Source organism: Aspergillus puulaauensis, chromosome 4, assembly GCF_016861865.1.
Source record: "Aspergillus puulaauensis MK2 DNA, chromosome 4, nearly complete sequence".
NCBI lineage: Eukaryota > Fungi > Ascomycota > Eurotiomycetes > Eurotiales > Aspergillaceae > Aspergillus > Aspergillus puulaauensis.
In genome coordinates this window covers 2203405-2218850 of record NC_054860.1, presented here as the reverse complement: position 1 = coordinate 2218850, position 15446 = coordinate 2203405, and the positions used below count along the sequence as shown (strand labels likewise).

The 15446-nt window shown below is 52.3% G+C and overlaps 8 protein-coding genes and 1 non-coding gene across 9 annotated transcripts; 7 read left to right on the top strand and 2 right to left on the bottom strand.

Moving 5' to 3' along the window:
• Positions 1-434: 434 nt before the first annotated feature.
• On the bottom strand, positions 435-1468 carry APUU_40903S (uncharacterized protein; the record flags this gene model as incomplete). Its single annotated transcript, XM_041704026.1, has 4 exons — positions 435-822; positions 873-1183; positions 1231-1249; positions 1296-1468. 4 exons carry the CDS (start codon positions 1466-1468, stop codon positions 435-437), a joined length of 891 nt encoding a protein of 296 aa, XP_041556653.1.
• A 60-nt stretch (positions 1469-1528) lies between these two features.
• APUU_40902S (uncharacterized protein) lies at positions 1529-2100 on the bottom strand (the record flags this gene model as incomplete). The annotated part of the gene is made up of 2 exons (XM_041704025.1): positions 1529-1894; positions 1945-2100. The coding sequence occupies 2 exons, from the start codon at positions 2098-2100 to the stop codon at positions 1529-1531; spliced, it is 522 nt and encodes a 173-aa protein (XP_041556652.1).
• Positions 2101-2942: 842 nt separating this feature from the next.
• On the top strand, positions 2943-3797 carry APUU_40901A (SDR family NAD(P)-dependent oxidoreductase; the record flags this gene model as incomplete). Its single annotated transcript, XM_041704024.1, has 3 exons — positions 2943-2998; positions 3049-3476; positions 3526-3797. 3 exons carry the CDS (start codon positions 2943-2945, stop codon positions 3795-3797), a joined length of 756 nt encoding a protein of 251 aa, XP_041556651.1.
• Positions 3798-4001: 204 nt separating this feature from the next.
• APUU_40900A (uncharacterized protein) lies at positions 4002-6379 on the top strand (the record flags this gene model as incomplete). The annotated part of the gene is made up of 7 exons (XM_041704023.1): positions 4002-4049; positions 4112-4126; positions 4264-4355; positions 4406-4671; positions 4719-5146; positions 5190-5450; positions 5495-6379. 7 exons carry the CDS (start codon positions 4002-4004, stop codon positions 6377-6379), a joined length of 1995 nt encoding a protein of 664 aa, XP_041556650.1.
• Positions 6380-6409: 30 nt separating this feature from the next.
• On the top strand, positions 6410-7741 carry APUU_40899A (NAD(P)-dependent alcohol dehydrogenase; the record flags this gene model as incomplete). Its single annotated transcript, XM_041704022.1, has 2 exons — positions 6410-6715; positions 6773-7741. 2 exons carry the CDS (start codon positions 6410-6412, stop codon positions 7739-7741), a joined length of 1275 nt encoding a protein of 424 aa, XP_041556649.1.
• Positions 7742-7953: 212 nt separating this feature from the next.
• Positions 7954-8829, top strand: APUU_40898A (uncharacterized protein; the record flags this gene model as incomplete). Its single annotated transcript, XM_041704021.1, has 1 exon — positions 7954-8829. The coding sequence occupies one exon, from the start codon at positions 7954-7956 to the stop codon at positions 8827-8829; it is 876 nt and encodes a 291-aa protein (XP_041556648.1).
• A 302-nt stretch (positions 8830-9131) lies between these two features.
• APUU_40897A (uncharacterized protein) lies at positions 9132-10129 on the top strand (the record flags this gene model as incomplete). The annotated part of the gene is made up of 4 exons (XM_041704020.1): positions 9132-9331; positions 9386-9462; positions 9512-9595; positions 9660-10129. The coding sequence occupies 4 exons, from the start codon at positions 9132-9134 to the stop codon at positions 10127-10129; spliced, it is 831 nt and encodes a 276-aa protein (XP_041556647.1).
• A 1846-nt stretch (positions 10130-11975) lies between these two features.
• APUU_40896A (RidA family protein) lies at positions 11976-12425 on the top strand (the record flags this gene model as incomplete). The annotated part of the gene is made up of 3 exons (XM_041704019.1): positions 11976-12027; positions 12077-12150; positions 12201-12425. 3 exons carry the CDS (start codon positions 11976-11978, stop codon positions 12423-12425), a joined length of 351 nt encoding a protein of 116 aa, XP_041556646.1.
• A 1147-nt stretch (positions 12426-13572) lies between these two features.
• APUU_t40015A lies at positions 13573-13721 on the top strand. Its single transcript has one exon. It is a non-coding gene; the product is annotated as a tRNA-Thr (tRNA).
• The last annotated feature ends 1725 nt before the right edge of the window (positions 13722-15446 follow it).

Sequence of the window (15446 nt, the reverse complement as noted above, 5' to 3'; positions counted from 1 at the left end):
GGAATCTGAGGGATATTTACTATTTATACAAGGTCAGCCCTAAATCCAAAGTTCGGAGTACGTACGGAGACGGTACGTGCCAAGTCCAACCAGCAACCCCACAAGTCTTGTCCAGAACATCAGTTGGACTGTAACCGGCAAATCAATTTAGGGCTGCGATCCTGTAAGCTGGAGGCTTGGTCTGACGGTGCGTCGGTTCTGCGGAGTCGCAGTGGCTTATTCGCTGGTTCGTCTGGGAGAGCGTAAGCGTGTTGGATTCCGGTCTGGCACTACGTCACGACAGTAGTGCTTACTTACCACGAACTGGGAGTTAACATGATTCACTGAGTCTATCGCCGAGAATTGCTGACACTTATTTACATGGATTAAACACGGTTAAACCGCGAGGCTATTTATATCGGTATATCATACACCTTGTGTACAAGGTATACTCATTATTGTCCACCGCCGCTGCCACTCTCACTCTCACTCTTCTGCCCCATAGACGAGGTATCATACCCATGCTCCTCCAGATACCGACGGAACTTCGTATCCTCCTCGGTAATAGTATCCTGCCCAATATGCGGCAGACAGAAGATTGCCAGCGCCGCACTGAAAAGACACAGCGCGCTCGACACAAAGAACGGGTCCTGACCGGCCCGGATCTCATTGGGTGCATTGTCCTGGATCACTGGGAAGACATACGTCCCCACGAACGCGCCGACTTTACCCGCCGCTGCTGCGATCCCGTAGTATTGTCCGCGGATGGAGGTCGCGCTGGTTTTGGCGGCTACGAGGCCGATGTTATCGCCGGGGCCGAATTCGCCGAGGGCAAGGAAGATTCTGCAGTGTATTAGTTTTGGAGTGCCGAATTGTTGTTGGTAGTTACGTACCCGTAAACGACAACGAATGCTGCGACGTTCTTCGGAGTGTTCAGGTACTCGTAGCAGCCGGACATGATGAAACCTATGACACCTTGAAGACCAACACCAATTGCCAAGGTCTTGCGCGGCCCTAGCCAATCGCTTGCGAAAGCACCTAAAACTGATCCGGGGATGTAGAATAGATTGACAACCGTGTTCCATCCGAAGCTCTTCCACAGGGGATAGGAGTCGCCGAGGATGAGGGCAATCCAGGCCGAGGAGTAGAGGTTGAAGGAGTACGCAGAAAAGTCGTAGACAAACCAGATGAGAGAAACGATGGCCTGGAATGTCAGTATTCAGGCTGTTTTGGTCTAAGATGGCAGCTTACCAAGCGCTTCCAATAAAACCTAGATGGCATTAGCACGTTAATCAAAATGGCGCCGCGGTACTCACTTGATGATTAGCCAGATAGGAAACTTGTGCATGCGCTCGCGATTGAATTCCTCGGGCTCGTTTAGTTTAAGTCGGAGGTACAGCAAACTGAGCGGCGGAATGATGCCCAGTCCCAGAGCCACACGCCATGCGGCTCGCAGGTGGTTCTCCGTGAAAATTAAAACCAGAATCATAGGCGTAAAGGCAGAGACGACGAAGCCAAAATCAATCTGGAGATTGGTGAACATGATAAACTAGCGATTACGGTGACCGTTTTTCAATTCGCCGCTGCTCTCTGCGCAAGCAACAGACCCCGCAGGATACTCTCCGCCGATTCCAATACCCAAGAAGAAACGATAAGCGGCGAGGGCAGAGAAGAGACCATAGACACTTCCGTGGTAGCCATATGAGCCAGTAGAGAGAATGGCGAACAGGATTAGAATGAGCGTGGAAGCTAGAAGAGAGCCCTTTCTGGACCAGTGGTCACTCAGGACACCAAAAAAGAGCATTCCAACTACGGTACCGGCGAATGCGATGGACGAGACGTTCTTGCTGGCCGATGATTTAGTATAGGCGTCGGCGTAGATCATGCTGAGCATGGTGTTGACGGAGCCAATGACCTGAGAAATTAGTTTGCGCGGACGAAGAATGGGAGAGAATGGATCCGTACCCCGTTGAGATAGCCGTCGGAGAAGAGACCCGCGCCGCATGCAATGGTCGGCCAGCTGCGCTCCCAACGGCTCTTGGTCGTATTTTCGAGAGGCGCATTTTCAGTGGAGGGAGGGACATCCTCACCTACAGCGACTTTTTCCTCGTCTTTGGCCATGACGGGTGATCCAAAAATGCAATGGAGAAAGAGAGAAGAAAAGCGGGGGAAAGCAAGGAAAGAAAAGAAGGAAGAGAAGGAAGAGAAAGGAGGGAAGAAGTGAAGAGATAACGAGAAGCGGGCACGCGACTCTGGATCAGGAAAGGCCTTGCATGCGACTAAAAAACATTATGGAAGCCGGTGGAATTAGACTTCGACTCGGGTCTCTTTATCAAAACAAGTCGCTGAATCAACCGTTTCTCCCACTCGCACATGTCTGGCTGTCCGCAAGCCATTGGCCGTTGCAGCGTTGCATGCTTGATTGAAATGCCATGTTGACTTTTCCTGGAGCCAAGAAGGCACACCGAGCTTAACAAAGCTTGTCCCTTGCCAAGTGACAGGAAAACGACTGCCTGGACTCGACGTTATCGCAAATGAGGAGAGACGCTGGCGGCACGTGGTCCCTCGGTGTTCCCGAAGGATTTGTTGGAGTCGTCTTTCTGTTTCTCTCTCTCTGTGAACAGCCAATCCGACACACGCTGGCTCTCAAAGATCAGATCCTTAGTGCAGGATACGACCGATCTTCCAAATCAAATCCATCGCAAGTCAACTGAGAAGGAGAGCGTGGAATCGTCTAGTATGCACTGATGGCCAAGCTCTCTGCTCCACATATAACCGACTGGCCCACCAAGCGGAGCTCCTCCAGTCCCGAGGTCGACATGTTGACATACTGTTCGGCAACTGGCCTCTACGCCCTGCAAATGCCGATCATGCATACCTTATCATCGAACGATGACAGCGCATGTATTTATGACCAGTTCAGGCTCAGCTTGGAAATTCATCCGCCCGATACTTGACTGACAATGTCACCGAACGAGATCCGCGGCCGACTGGCCCTGATAACGGGTGCATCAGGAGGGTAGGGCTGATTACATTGAATAATGAGATGTTGTATTGACGTTGAGCTAGGATCGGTGCAGCATGCGCCCACCAGCTCGCACAACAAGGCGTCCATCTCGCCCTTACCTACTCAACCAATGTCAAGTTCATCGACGAGCTCGTCTCAGACCTAAACTCGCGATATGCCAAGAATCTCCATATTTCCACCCACCAGGTCGATGTCGGCTCTCCCGATCAAATCAATGCCATGTTTCGTGAAATCGACTCCCAGCACGGCCACCGGCCAGATATTCTAATATCGAATGCCGGATACGGCAAACGGGTGCCTGATGTGTGGGACATCACGCTGGAGGAGTTCGATTACATGTTGAACATCAATCTCCGCGCGTCATTTGTCCTGGTTAAAGGTGTGGTAGAGCATATGAAAGCTCAGCGGTGGGGGCGCATCGTGTTCATGTCATCGATCGCCGCATCGGGAGGAGGGATTAATGGATGCCGTAGGTTTCTTAACTGCAAGACGTTCGTAGTATTAACCAACATGTCTAGATTATGCTGCTTCCAAGGGTGGACTTACTGGGATGATGAAAAACCTCTCTACGCGTCTGGCCGAGTACAATATTAGTGTCAACGATGTTGCGCCTGCGATGATTGGCGATACTGGCATGGTGCCATCTGCTACGGCCGTTTCTGGGATCGCATCGAACATCCCGCTGGGTCGACTGGGGACGCCAGAAGAGACGGCAAATGTGGTGACGATGTTGGTGAAGACAGGATACATGACAGGACAGAGCCTACTATTATCTGGAGGGTTGAAATAATCTCTCGCCATTATTATTTATTCAGCAAGTAATATAAAATGGAAATTCTATAGAATATTAGTTGCCTGCAAATCGGAGTACGGTAATCGGCCGCCTGTGGTCCGATGAGATCATCCAGCCCACGACCACGACGTCTTCCTCCACACTCGTCTTCGCCATTGACTGCTCCGACTCTCATTAAGCCTGCATAAAATTTCTGGCAAAATGCCCAAATCCGCCAGCCGGAAGTCCGGACTCGCAGAGCTAAGAGCTGTAAGTACCCGACTAGCCAGGAACCACCCGATCGATCGGCTGGCTGATCAATTCCGACGCAGTGCACAGAATGCCGGGTAAGAGACCACCGACTGACTCCACGAGCGGCTAACTGACGCAAGGAAGAAACGCAAAAGTAAGGTACGTACGTTATTCAGTTTACCCTGACTATTGATCGACGACTGGCGGTTAGATGCTGATGTCCACGACTCAGTGCTCCGGGACGAATCCCTGCTCGTACTGCGCGAAGAGCAACAAGCTCTGCATTTTCGGGCCCCGTCCGTCCCGGACGCCTTTGACTAGACGGTACCTATTTATGACTTTATTAGTGCAGATTAGGTGCTGATGTCAGCTAGAAATTTGGATGCTGCAGAGGTCCGCTGCACAGGTCTGCTTTCACTACTGCGCAGATTGAACCCGGATGTCGATATTGAAGATGCGCTGCGGACGATCGCGCCGGAGACGGAGTACCCCGGGCCTGTTGAGATACCCCAGGAGTTAGAGCCTGGATCTGAGAGCCCCGGCTCCTCGCATGGCTTCGAATGGAATGAGGCTTCTATGGCTCGGGACCCGGCGGACGGAATGGTGTCTCTTCCTACGGCGAGAGCGGAAGGGTATCTAGGTACGGAATATACCCCGTTATTTTCATTGGCTAATGTAGACATGTAGGGAATAGTTCAGGAACCAGGCTCCTACAGACCATCTCGGACCTACTCCCAGAGAACCATAACCTGCAGGAACACCAAGGAGAGTCACCCGCGCGGGCGAGTCAAATGGGGAGTCCGTCCCTGTTGATGCATTTCGCTAATACTGCTGTGCTGGATAACCTCATTGACGCGTATTTTCAGTGGTATAACTGCTCGTACCCGATTTTGCATGAGAGTACGTTCCGGGACAAGTATCGCAGCCGGCAGCAGATCCATCCGCGCTCGAGCTGGCATTTGATATTTTATCTTGTTTTGGCCATTGGGCACTGGGTTTCTACTGGGGGGTCGCCGCTGAGCCAGTGTAGCTACTATATGGCTGCTCGGTCACGCATTTCGATGCGAATGCTGGAGTCGGGGAGCCTTGTTGCTGTTCAAGCATTTTTGCTCATGGTATGTTTGTCGGGTTATATGGAACTGTCTCTGATGAGAGCAGGGTAATTATCTGCAAAAGCGAGACCGGCCGAACACAGGATACAACTACATCGGCATCGCGTATCGAATGGCGCTGGGCCTGGGTCTACATCGCGAGCCGCCTTCAGGAACGGCACACGATACCTTGTTAAATGAACGCCGGAGAGCGGTTTGGTGGGTGGTGTATTGCTTCGACAGCGGGTTCAGCCTGACGACTGGGAGACCGGTCATGGCGTCGGACTCTTTTATCGAGACCCGTCTTCCGCTCAATGTAGACGATTCGGTAGGTATTTTACCAGATGATTGAACATTGCTGAGGTGGCATAGAATTGTGCTCTGGACTCTCCCTTGACTGCACCCGTGGATAGACCGACTACATACTCTGCTATCATTGCACAGGCCCGACTGGTGTCAATCGCAAACCGGATATTCAGCGAAATAATCTCCTGCCCGTACAGACAATCCTTCGACCTGAAAGCCCCCCGATCCATCGACCACCAACTTAAAGCCTGGAGACTATCGCTCCCCTCCTACTTCACAGCGCAAGACGTACCAACATGGTTCCGTGGCCCACGCGCAATAGTCGGATGGAAAGAGCAAAACCTGCGAATGCTACTCTGGTGGGGGAGTCAACGTCTATGCAGCGTGCCCTCAGAGCGCGAAGAAGCACAAAACATGTGCCATTTCGCCGCAGTCGAGACAATCCAAGACGTAACAACATTCTGCCGCGACTTCTTCGACACCCTCCACACAGGCCTTAGCTGGTACGCAACTTATTTCTTATTCCAGGCCAGCGTTGTCCTGAGCATCCATCACCTCCGGCCGCTCCCGCCCCTAGACAGCAGTTTGGCGGCCGTTAATCAGGAACTCTGGTTCTCGTCTATATCCCGGGCCCGCGACTGTTTGGCTTCGCTAGGCCCAACAAATAACGCTGCGATGCGGTGTCTCGCGGTTCTGGATAGGATACGGGACCGGTCTCCGCCAGGACAGCCCGCGCAGATCCGAGAATATGACCCGGCCTACCAGACACAGGAGCCTGGTGAAATGGCGGATACGTCTTTGGCCCCGTTAGCTGTTGATCCCACGTTGCAGATGTTCTTTGAAGATACATCGTGGGAGAATGATTTATTTGAAGGGCTGAATGGATTTCCAAGTACCGATGAGGTTGATTTGTTTGACTACGTTGGGAATACGGGTCAGACTATGCAGTGATCCAGACACCAAACTAGAGTAAATCACCAAATGCATAGCCAGGTGAGTGCGTGGCTCGGAAGAGTCTCCAACGGCCGCAAAAGGACGAGGGGTAGTCGGTCAATAGTCGACCGACAGCATAGCATCAACTTTCAACCTTTCAAACCTGCATTGCAACTCCTACAACTACCCAAGCAGGAAGTCATCCTATCTCAGACAATGGCGACTGATACAAACCTCTCGTGCCTCCTCTACGGCCCCCTCGACGCCCGCTTCGAGAACCGTCCGGTCCCTACCATCACCAACCCAGACGACGTCATTGTCAAAATCGCCTACACAGGCGTCTGCGGCAGCGATGTACGACTCCCCCCAAACCTCTTTAAACGATCCACAAAACTGATTACTACTTCCTAGGTCCACTTCTGGCTCGACGGCGGCATCCGCACATTCGTCTCCGAGTCCAACCCCCTAACAATGGGCCATGAAGCCTCGGGTACAATCCACGCCGTGGGCTCCGGCATACCACCAACAACGCTCTCCCCAGGCGACATCGTCGCAATAGAACCGGGCTACCCGTGTCGACACTGCGACAGATGCAAAGCCGGGCGGTACAACCTATGCCCGCGGATGAAATTCGCCGCGGACCCGGGGTCTGGGCTGCATGGGACGCTGAGCAGGTATTTCGTCCTTCCTGCGGATTTCTGTTATCGGATTCCTGAGCGGTCTGGGATTGGACTGCGGGAGGCGGTGCTTGTTGAGCCGTTGGCTGTTGCGGTTCATGCGGTGCGGCTGGCGGGTGTCAAGCCTGGGGATAGTGTTGTTGTGTTTGGGGCGGGCACTGTGGGTGTGTTTACGGCTGCTGTGGCGAGGGAGTTTGGAGCGCGGGTTGTTGTTTCGGTGGATCTTTTGAAGGAGAGGGGTGAGTTTGCGAGGGGGGTTGTTGGTGAGGAGGTGGGACGGGTGTATATCCCTGATAAGGGTCTCGATGCGGAAGGGAATGCGCGGTGTATTCTACAAACGCATGGTCTTGATACGGACGGGGGTGTGGATGTTGCTATTGATGCCTCTGGGGCTGAAGCGTCTGTGCAAACTGCCATCTATGCGCTACGGATGGGTGGGACGTATGTGCAGGCTGGGATGGGCAAGCGCAAGATCGAGTTCCCGATCTCGGAGATGTGCGAGAAGGAGATTACAGCGCTGGGGTGCTTTAGGTACGGGCCTGGGGATTTTAAACTGGGGATCCAACTGGCGAGTCAGGGCAGATTGGGAGCGAAACTGGGGGAGTTTGTGACTGCAGTGTTTCCGTTTGAGAAAGCGACTGAGGCGTGGGAGCTGGCGAAGACGGGGAAGGGCGTCAAGACGGTCATTGAAGGGCCGAAGTAGGATAATTCAGCATTACTGTCTCTCTATCGGCGTAGATCCAACCGATGCCTGAGTATCGGCCAGAAGTCCTCCGACTGTACATGCGGGGACAGCAACAAGACAAGTAAAGTACTCCATCAGCTCTCTCTGTTATAAACCCCGCTTCTATACCGACGCCCGTTATCCCTTCCATCTCTCAACCCAATAGCATCAGCACATATCAGCACATCAAAATGACCGACCGCGACGCCCTCACCAGCCGCCAAGTGCCCTCAATGACCCTCAGCACCGGCACACCCACCTCCAAAACAGCGCCAACACCACACGCAACAAGCGCCGCCCAGCGCTTCGCCGTAACCGGCAACGCAGTAGTCACCGGAGGCGCCGGGACACTCGGTCTAACAGCCTGTACTGCCTTATTGGAACACGGTCTCCGCGGCCTCCTAATCCTAGATATGAACCCCAGCACCTCTGAGACAGAAATCAACGATCTCAGAACCCGATTCCCCGAGTCAAAGATCCTAACCGCAAAAGTCGACATCACAGACGAAGCAGCCGTCGACAACGCCTTTGAAAAAGCAGCGCAGGATCTCGGATCCGTCGATATCCTCTTCTGTTTCGCCGGGATAGTAGGCTGCGCCGACGCACTGACCCTGCCGCCGTCTCAATTCCGGCAGGTCCTCGACGTGAACACCACGGGGGCGTTTATCTGCGCGCAGGCCGCCGCCAGGCGCATGGTGGATCAGGGCACCGGCGGCGCGATCACCTTCATTGCGTCGATCTCGGCGCACCGGGTGAATTTCCCGCAGCCGCAGATTGCGTATAACGTGTCGAAAACGGGGCTGCTTATGATGAAGAATTGCCTGGCGGCGGAGTGGGCGAGGTATGGGATTCGGACGAATTCGATTAGTCCCGGGTATATGGATACGATTTTGAATGAGGGGGATGGGCTGCAGGGGCATAGGAGGATTTGGGCGGAGAGGAATCCGTTTGGGAGGATGGGGGTGCCGGGGGAGTTGACGGGGGCGGTTGTGTTGCTGGCGAGTGAGGCTGGGGGGTATATCAACGGGGCGGATATTGTTGTTGATGGGGGTGGGATTGTTTTTTAGATTAGATTGTAGAATCTATACAGATGGGCCTATGTGAAACTGAATTACCCGAACCTGCTTCTCCGGATAATTTTATATCAAGACCAGTAAACTCCGTACACTCTTGTCTGGACAGGATAATCTCGGTCCAGTAGTTCCACCCACTCGGACGACTCCTCCCCGACCCCCTCCCCCGGTCTATACTCCGCCGATGAATCCAAACTCCCCCCACCATATAACACGCGGTTAAATAATAAATACCCCTCACACCCAGAAACCAACAACAATTCTTCAAATACCTCGCAAATACACAACACATCACCATGTCCATGACACAAGAGAACTGCGCCGTCGTCCGCGACGGCTTCCCGCGCCCATTCCCCAACACGCCCTCCAATGTCCTCGACCAGTTCAAGATGGCCGGCAAGGTCGTGACCGTTACAGGAGCGGCTGATGGGATCGGGTATGCAGTCGCCGAGGCCATGGCGGAGGCTGGGGCGGCGGTTGCGCTGTGGTATAATTCGTGAGTTGTCAAGAAGCCATTCCAGGGGTTGTGTTTGTTTGCTAATTGGTTTAGAAACGACGCTGCTGTTGCAAAGGCAGAGGCGTTGGCGAAGGAGCATGGTGTTAAGACTGTTGCGTATAAAGTTGATGGTGCGTATACTGACAAAAGAGACAGTAGGAAGATACTGACGGGTGACAGTCTCCGACCCCGAGGCAGTGCAAAAGACCATCGCCAGCGTGGTGAAGGACTTTGGACGCATCGACGTATTCATTGCCAACGCCGGTACGTTCATACTCCATCTAAAAAAAAAAGAAAAGAAAAAAAGGAAAAACACTAATGTAAGCAGGAATGGCCATCTCAAAACCAATCCTCGAACAAACCCTCCCCGAATACAAGAAACAGCTCTCCGTCAACGTCGACGGCATCGTCCACTGCGCCAAATACGCCGGCGAGGTCTTTGCGCGCCAGAACAGCGGAAACCTCATCATCACCTCTAGCATGAGCGCCCACATCGTCAACGTGCCCACCGACCAGCCCATCTACAACGGGACCAAGGCCTTTGTGACGCACTTTGGCAAGTCGCTGGCGCGGGAATGGCGCGAGTTTGCCCGCGTCAATATCGTGTCCCCCGGCTTCTTTGATACCAAGATGGGGGCGAGTCCGCTGGCGGTTAATGAGGCTTACCGGATGGCGGTCCTGGGGAGACAGGGCCATACGAAGGAGATTAAGGGCCTTTATCTTTACCTGGCGAGTGAGGCGAGTAGTTATATGACTGGGAGTGATGTGCTGATTGATGGGGGGTATGTTCTTCCTTAACCTACGTATAAAATCAATAAACTACATAAATAACTATAGAATAACTATAGAATAGCTAGAAGAACAGTCAATTGAGCTAAACTGGCAAAACAACCTTCACCCCCATGTACTCCCTCTGATGCATCACCCTCCCATCGATGATAACCTGGTGCGCCCCAACCCGGTTATGCATTGTATCTGTCGGATCCGTCGCCGTGGCAATCTGGATCTCGCGCCACTCGCGATTCGATGGCACGAGCTGGCCCTGCTCAGTGAGGCGCTTGAACTCTTTATACACGCCCTGCTCTTCGACGCATCCTTCCCGCTGGATGAGGGGAGATTCTACCACACTCGTTAGCCACATACAAAACCACAGCTAAGACCACAGAAGATAAAGGAAAAGTCATACCATAAGCAGGCTGCATCCTCAACTCCCCAAGTGAACTATTAAACAGCACAAGCGACAACCGTTCGAACTCCAACTGATCCGCCGGCGGTTTATAAACCCTATGGCGGGTCGCCTTGAAATGGCCCCCGGAGACAATCTCCAGCGTGTCCCCAATATTAATCACCAACGCCCCGGGCTTATACGGCACATAGTACCACTTCTCATCCCGTCCCCAGATCTGGAGACAGCTGATAGGAACGGAGAAGAGCAGCGTCGTCAGCCCGAAATCCGTATGCCCATGCATCCTTAGCCCCTTGGACGCCTGCTCAGTTTGTTTCTGGACAGGCCGGAAGAGCGCGTGCCGGAAGTACCCTTCACCCGTTGGGGAGCCGTGGGATTGGACGTGGTCCCAGAGGTGGGTGTCTGGGAGTTCGAGGACGCGCGAGAACAGGGTCAGGAGGCGCCGGTTTACGGATTCCGTGAGGTAGCTGCAGAAAGACCGGATTTCGTCCATTAGGGGGTGCACACAGCTGGGGATGCGCGATATGTCGTTCCATTCGCGGTTGTACCAGTTGAATTGTTCGATTCCGTCGGCGGGGCCGCGGTGGCGCTGTACCGTATACATTAGATGCTGTTATAGATACTTTTGGCAGGTTAGACGGGGTGGTGGATGGTACCTTGAAGCCATAGGGATGCTTGTACCCTGACCACCGGCCGGTATCAGGGTCGAAGAGGAGACGCTCCTTGTCTTCCTCCCTGATGTTGTTGTACAGATACTGCGCGAGGGCGAATTGCCGGTGCAGCTGCTCCAGCGAGACGCCGTAGTTCTCCAGGAAGAGGAAGCCGTCGTCGCGGATGGCCACTTTGACTTGCTGGATGAGATTGTCGACGACGGCTGGGTCGTCGGAGTCAAGGAGAGAGAGATCGATGGACTTGAGCGTTGCGAAGCCTTCGGTCTGCTTGGTGGCTGGGGGAGGGTTCCATTCTGGCACGGAGGGTTTGCCGGGCAGGTTGGGCGAGGGTGGGTTGAATGGTGCTGCTGGTGCCATCTTACTTGACTTACAATAAGTTTTGACTTTTTGATCTAGTGCTAATGAGTATTGATGTTCGTGGAGTAATTATATAGGGCAGGTATGAAGCGTTCTGTATACGATCATACGACAGGCGAGCTCCTCGTCTGTCTGTAGACTTGCCCTAACTTCCACCCTTCCCCTACCACAAACCCGTATACTGCAGACCTGCAGTCTGGGGTGCAGGAGCTCCTCTGTATTGCCGACATAGTTCATTTTAGCAGCATTAGTGGACGTGGAGAGGTGCAGGTGGACCGTGGAGGAGCTCCTCCCAGCCGTAACCGATAGCACTCCTCCGCCTCCAGACCCCAACGGAAAAGATAGAAACAAACATTAATTTAAGAAGATAGCTCTTGAGAAACTTGTGTCCATTTCAATATTTTATCCTCACAGCCAATCTTTCAACACCATGTCCCGCCAACTCATCTCCAGTGACAAATTCCCTCCCAAGCCCCACAACTGTATGCAAACCTTTACTCCGAATAATTCTTAAACAAGCTAACAATACAGGCCCTGCTACCAAAGTCCCGGGCCTCGTCTTCCTCGCCGGCCAAACAGCCACTGGCGAGATCAAGCAAGCCACGGTAAGCCTATCCCAGCCCTAGCCCTAAGTCTATCACTACTAACAGCCCAGCGCACCGTCCTCCAAAACCTCAAAGAAGTACTCGAGCTCTCCGGGTCTTCGCTAGAACAGGTGGTCAAGTACAATGTGTACCTGGCAGACATGAAGGACTTTGCTGCCATGAACGAGGTGTATATTGACTTCCTTCCCAAGCCCATGCCGTCGCGCTCGTGCTTGCAGGCTGTTCCGCCTGGCGACGGGACGGTTATTGAGATTGAATGTATTGCGCAGGCTTAGATGAGAGAATTATTCAATTTGGGTGATTAACTGATGGCTCTGGTGTTGACATGAATTCAATAGAGATTCATTATGCTGTGGCAATACTAGTTACTCTGATGCTGACCACTTCCCATCTACCGGAGTATTCAATGTAGCCGAGTAAATATTGAAGTTATTAGACCAAACAATTCAACACGTCTTTCTTGTCTATAAATATGAGCCTTCCCCCCCTTTTCTCTCGTTCTCTTTCTCCTCACAGGATATCTTCCCTCGGCAGATCCATCTCAGTGGTACATACCTCTTCTAAGAATCCTCCAGCCCAAATACATACCCATATGTCTGCCAGCTTGAACAGCAGTTTCCCGTGAGACCTAATTTATTGGTAACACCATGGAGACCTTTTAAAGGCTCCTTCTGCAGCTCTGGCAGCTGAACAGACATCGTCACTTTCAGCGGCGTAGTTAGATGCAAATTCTCTCCTATCACCCCGACAAGAATGTGAAGGGGAGCGGTCGTGTGGAGAGGGATCTGAAGGGACCGTGTGAAATCCCAGGAGTCCCCTTTACTCATAGTTGGGTCCGCCAAATGGATCAGTCTGCTACACGCCTGGCTGGGTCGATTGGCATGAAGGATACTGGCACCCTTTGGGACATGCTGCTGTCAAACGAATATACTCGCCCTGCCATTGAGACGTCTTTTAAAGATCGTGTCGATGATTATGGCTGGGTTCCTACAGCTGGGTTCCCGTCGAAGCACAAAACGGTAAAGACGAATCATCTCATCGCTTGTCTTAACGAATCCGCCTTGAAGGCCATTTTCCATGGTCCCAGTCAGTTTTTGCTGCTCCCCTTGCAAGTCGTGGAGACCGGCTTACGAAGTGGTCATGCTATTACTTCTCCGGGCTAAGCCATCGATGGACGTTTCGACTATCTTCTCGTTTTCATCCTTTCGTTCTGTTCCTCACACGGTTCTGACGAAGAATGCCGCCCCGGAAGAAACGGGACTGGCAATGACCTGGAAACGGGCTGCCTTGATTTCCATCAACAGCAGTGCAAATTCGGACCGCAGTCCTCCTCAAATATATAGTCCTGCGTCTGTCTGCTACTTCAACTGCTTCATTCTACTGCACAGTCTGCACTGTTAATTGGACGCCGCTTAATAATCAGCCCGGGTGGTCTAGTGGTATGATTCTCGCTTAGTAGGTCTTCCCAATTCGGACCAATCCGTCTCCATCCAATTTACTAACAACCATCCCAGGGGTTAACCCTATAGCAAAAATGCGAGAGGTCCCGCGTTCGATCCGCGGCTCGGGCCTGTATACTTTTTGTTGGTGTATGCTTTTGCCGGTGTATACGTTTTGCCGGTGGGGCTGTGGAGTGCTATGGGCAATCCCATTAGGAAATTGGTATAGCGACGACATATTAACACTGCTCCATGACTGGGTGCTTGAATGCCATGCGCACTATACCACAAGCCGCCTCACCCGCAGTAATGCTGAGCAAACCTTTAAGGTTATAGCTTCGGATATCTCTACAATCCCTGAGTCGAGCTGGCCTACAGGCATGCGTAAGATACACGCAAACCTCCGAATTCTAGTTGACACGGATATGCACCCTTGGGGCCCTACTTTTACAGTTCTATCTTTCCTCTGCCCGTTGAACCTGCCAGAGGATTGGAGATGGCAAACCTCTGCATCAAATCTATTATACCTGATGGAAGAATGTTTCTTCGCAGACCCATCGGCTGCTACTAAACTATTGAAGAAGTGGTCCCTATCAAAAACTGCCGTGAAAATCCTTTCAAAGCATGGCTTTGATTTAAACGTCAGTCCTTAGGCACTTGATATGCCATGCTTTCTTTTTGGCGCTCCTCCTCTATTAAGACCTCCAGATTGTTTTCCGTTAGGTCTCTCTTTTATGCGCTTGCTTTACCTCTTTTAAGGTGTCACCTTTGGCGTATAGCCTCACTTTGTATCTTAAACCAAGTAAGCTGACAAAGCTCGTCTTTTTTGATTGACGGCATATGTTATGCTAAGCAAGGCAAAGGTCTTAGTCAATAGCGAGTTTTCTGGATGTCAAAGAATGGCCGGCCGCCTTGCCCCAAATGCAGGCAAGCTTTAATGCGTGGCCCCAATACCACAAAGGCTATAAGCATAGCGCTATCCTCGGCCGCATACTCGGTAGCCAGTACGCTGGACCCTTTGAAATCCTCGAGCGTGTCAAAGTCAGTCCTCTGGCATACCTATAGACTCGACTTCCCCAAGCACTGGAGGGTTGATCCAGTTGTATCGGTTGCTCACCTACGGTAGAGAAGAGACCTCAACAGAAAGACGCCTACACTCGTTCTTCGCCCGCCCCAGAAGCAGTGCTTGATGTCGAAGTGAGAAGAATCCTACGAAATCGACCGCTTACTCGACAGACGTATAGACAAAGACGGCGACCCAGAATACCTTGTGCGCTGGAAAGGCTACACCGACGCGGATGATACGTGGTATCCGCTCATGCACCTCAAGCATGCGAGTGTTCTGGTGAAGAACTACGATGACCGCCACCGGTTGCCTAAACAAAATCCCAAGCATAAAGAAAACACCCGCCAAAGGTGATTTGGTCCTGGTGTGGAAGCACTCCAGAGAGAAGGACATGGGCCGGGAATTGGAAAGCAAGTGGACCAGACTGTTCAGGGTAGCTCGGGTGCTTCATCATGGGAGATCTGCGGTGCTCGAGGATTGGGGATCCTGTCTACCAGTGGGGAAATACCATATCGACTACTTGAAGCGCTTCGTTTGTTGGACCGCGGATGCAATGGAAGAGGCTGAGAAGATGGCTGTGAAATCCCGCCTCCTTCGGGAGGAATATAACCGGCGTCTCAGAGAACAGCGAAAGAGAAAGGGGCAGCCACCACTAATGGAAGTCGAACCCTTGGAAAGGGTGAGTAGACACATAAGTTGAGCTTCAACGGGTATAATAAGAGTTCCAACCAATCAAGCGGGCTTAAGCGCACTCACAACGAAAATAAATATAGTATATATGTAATAAGTAC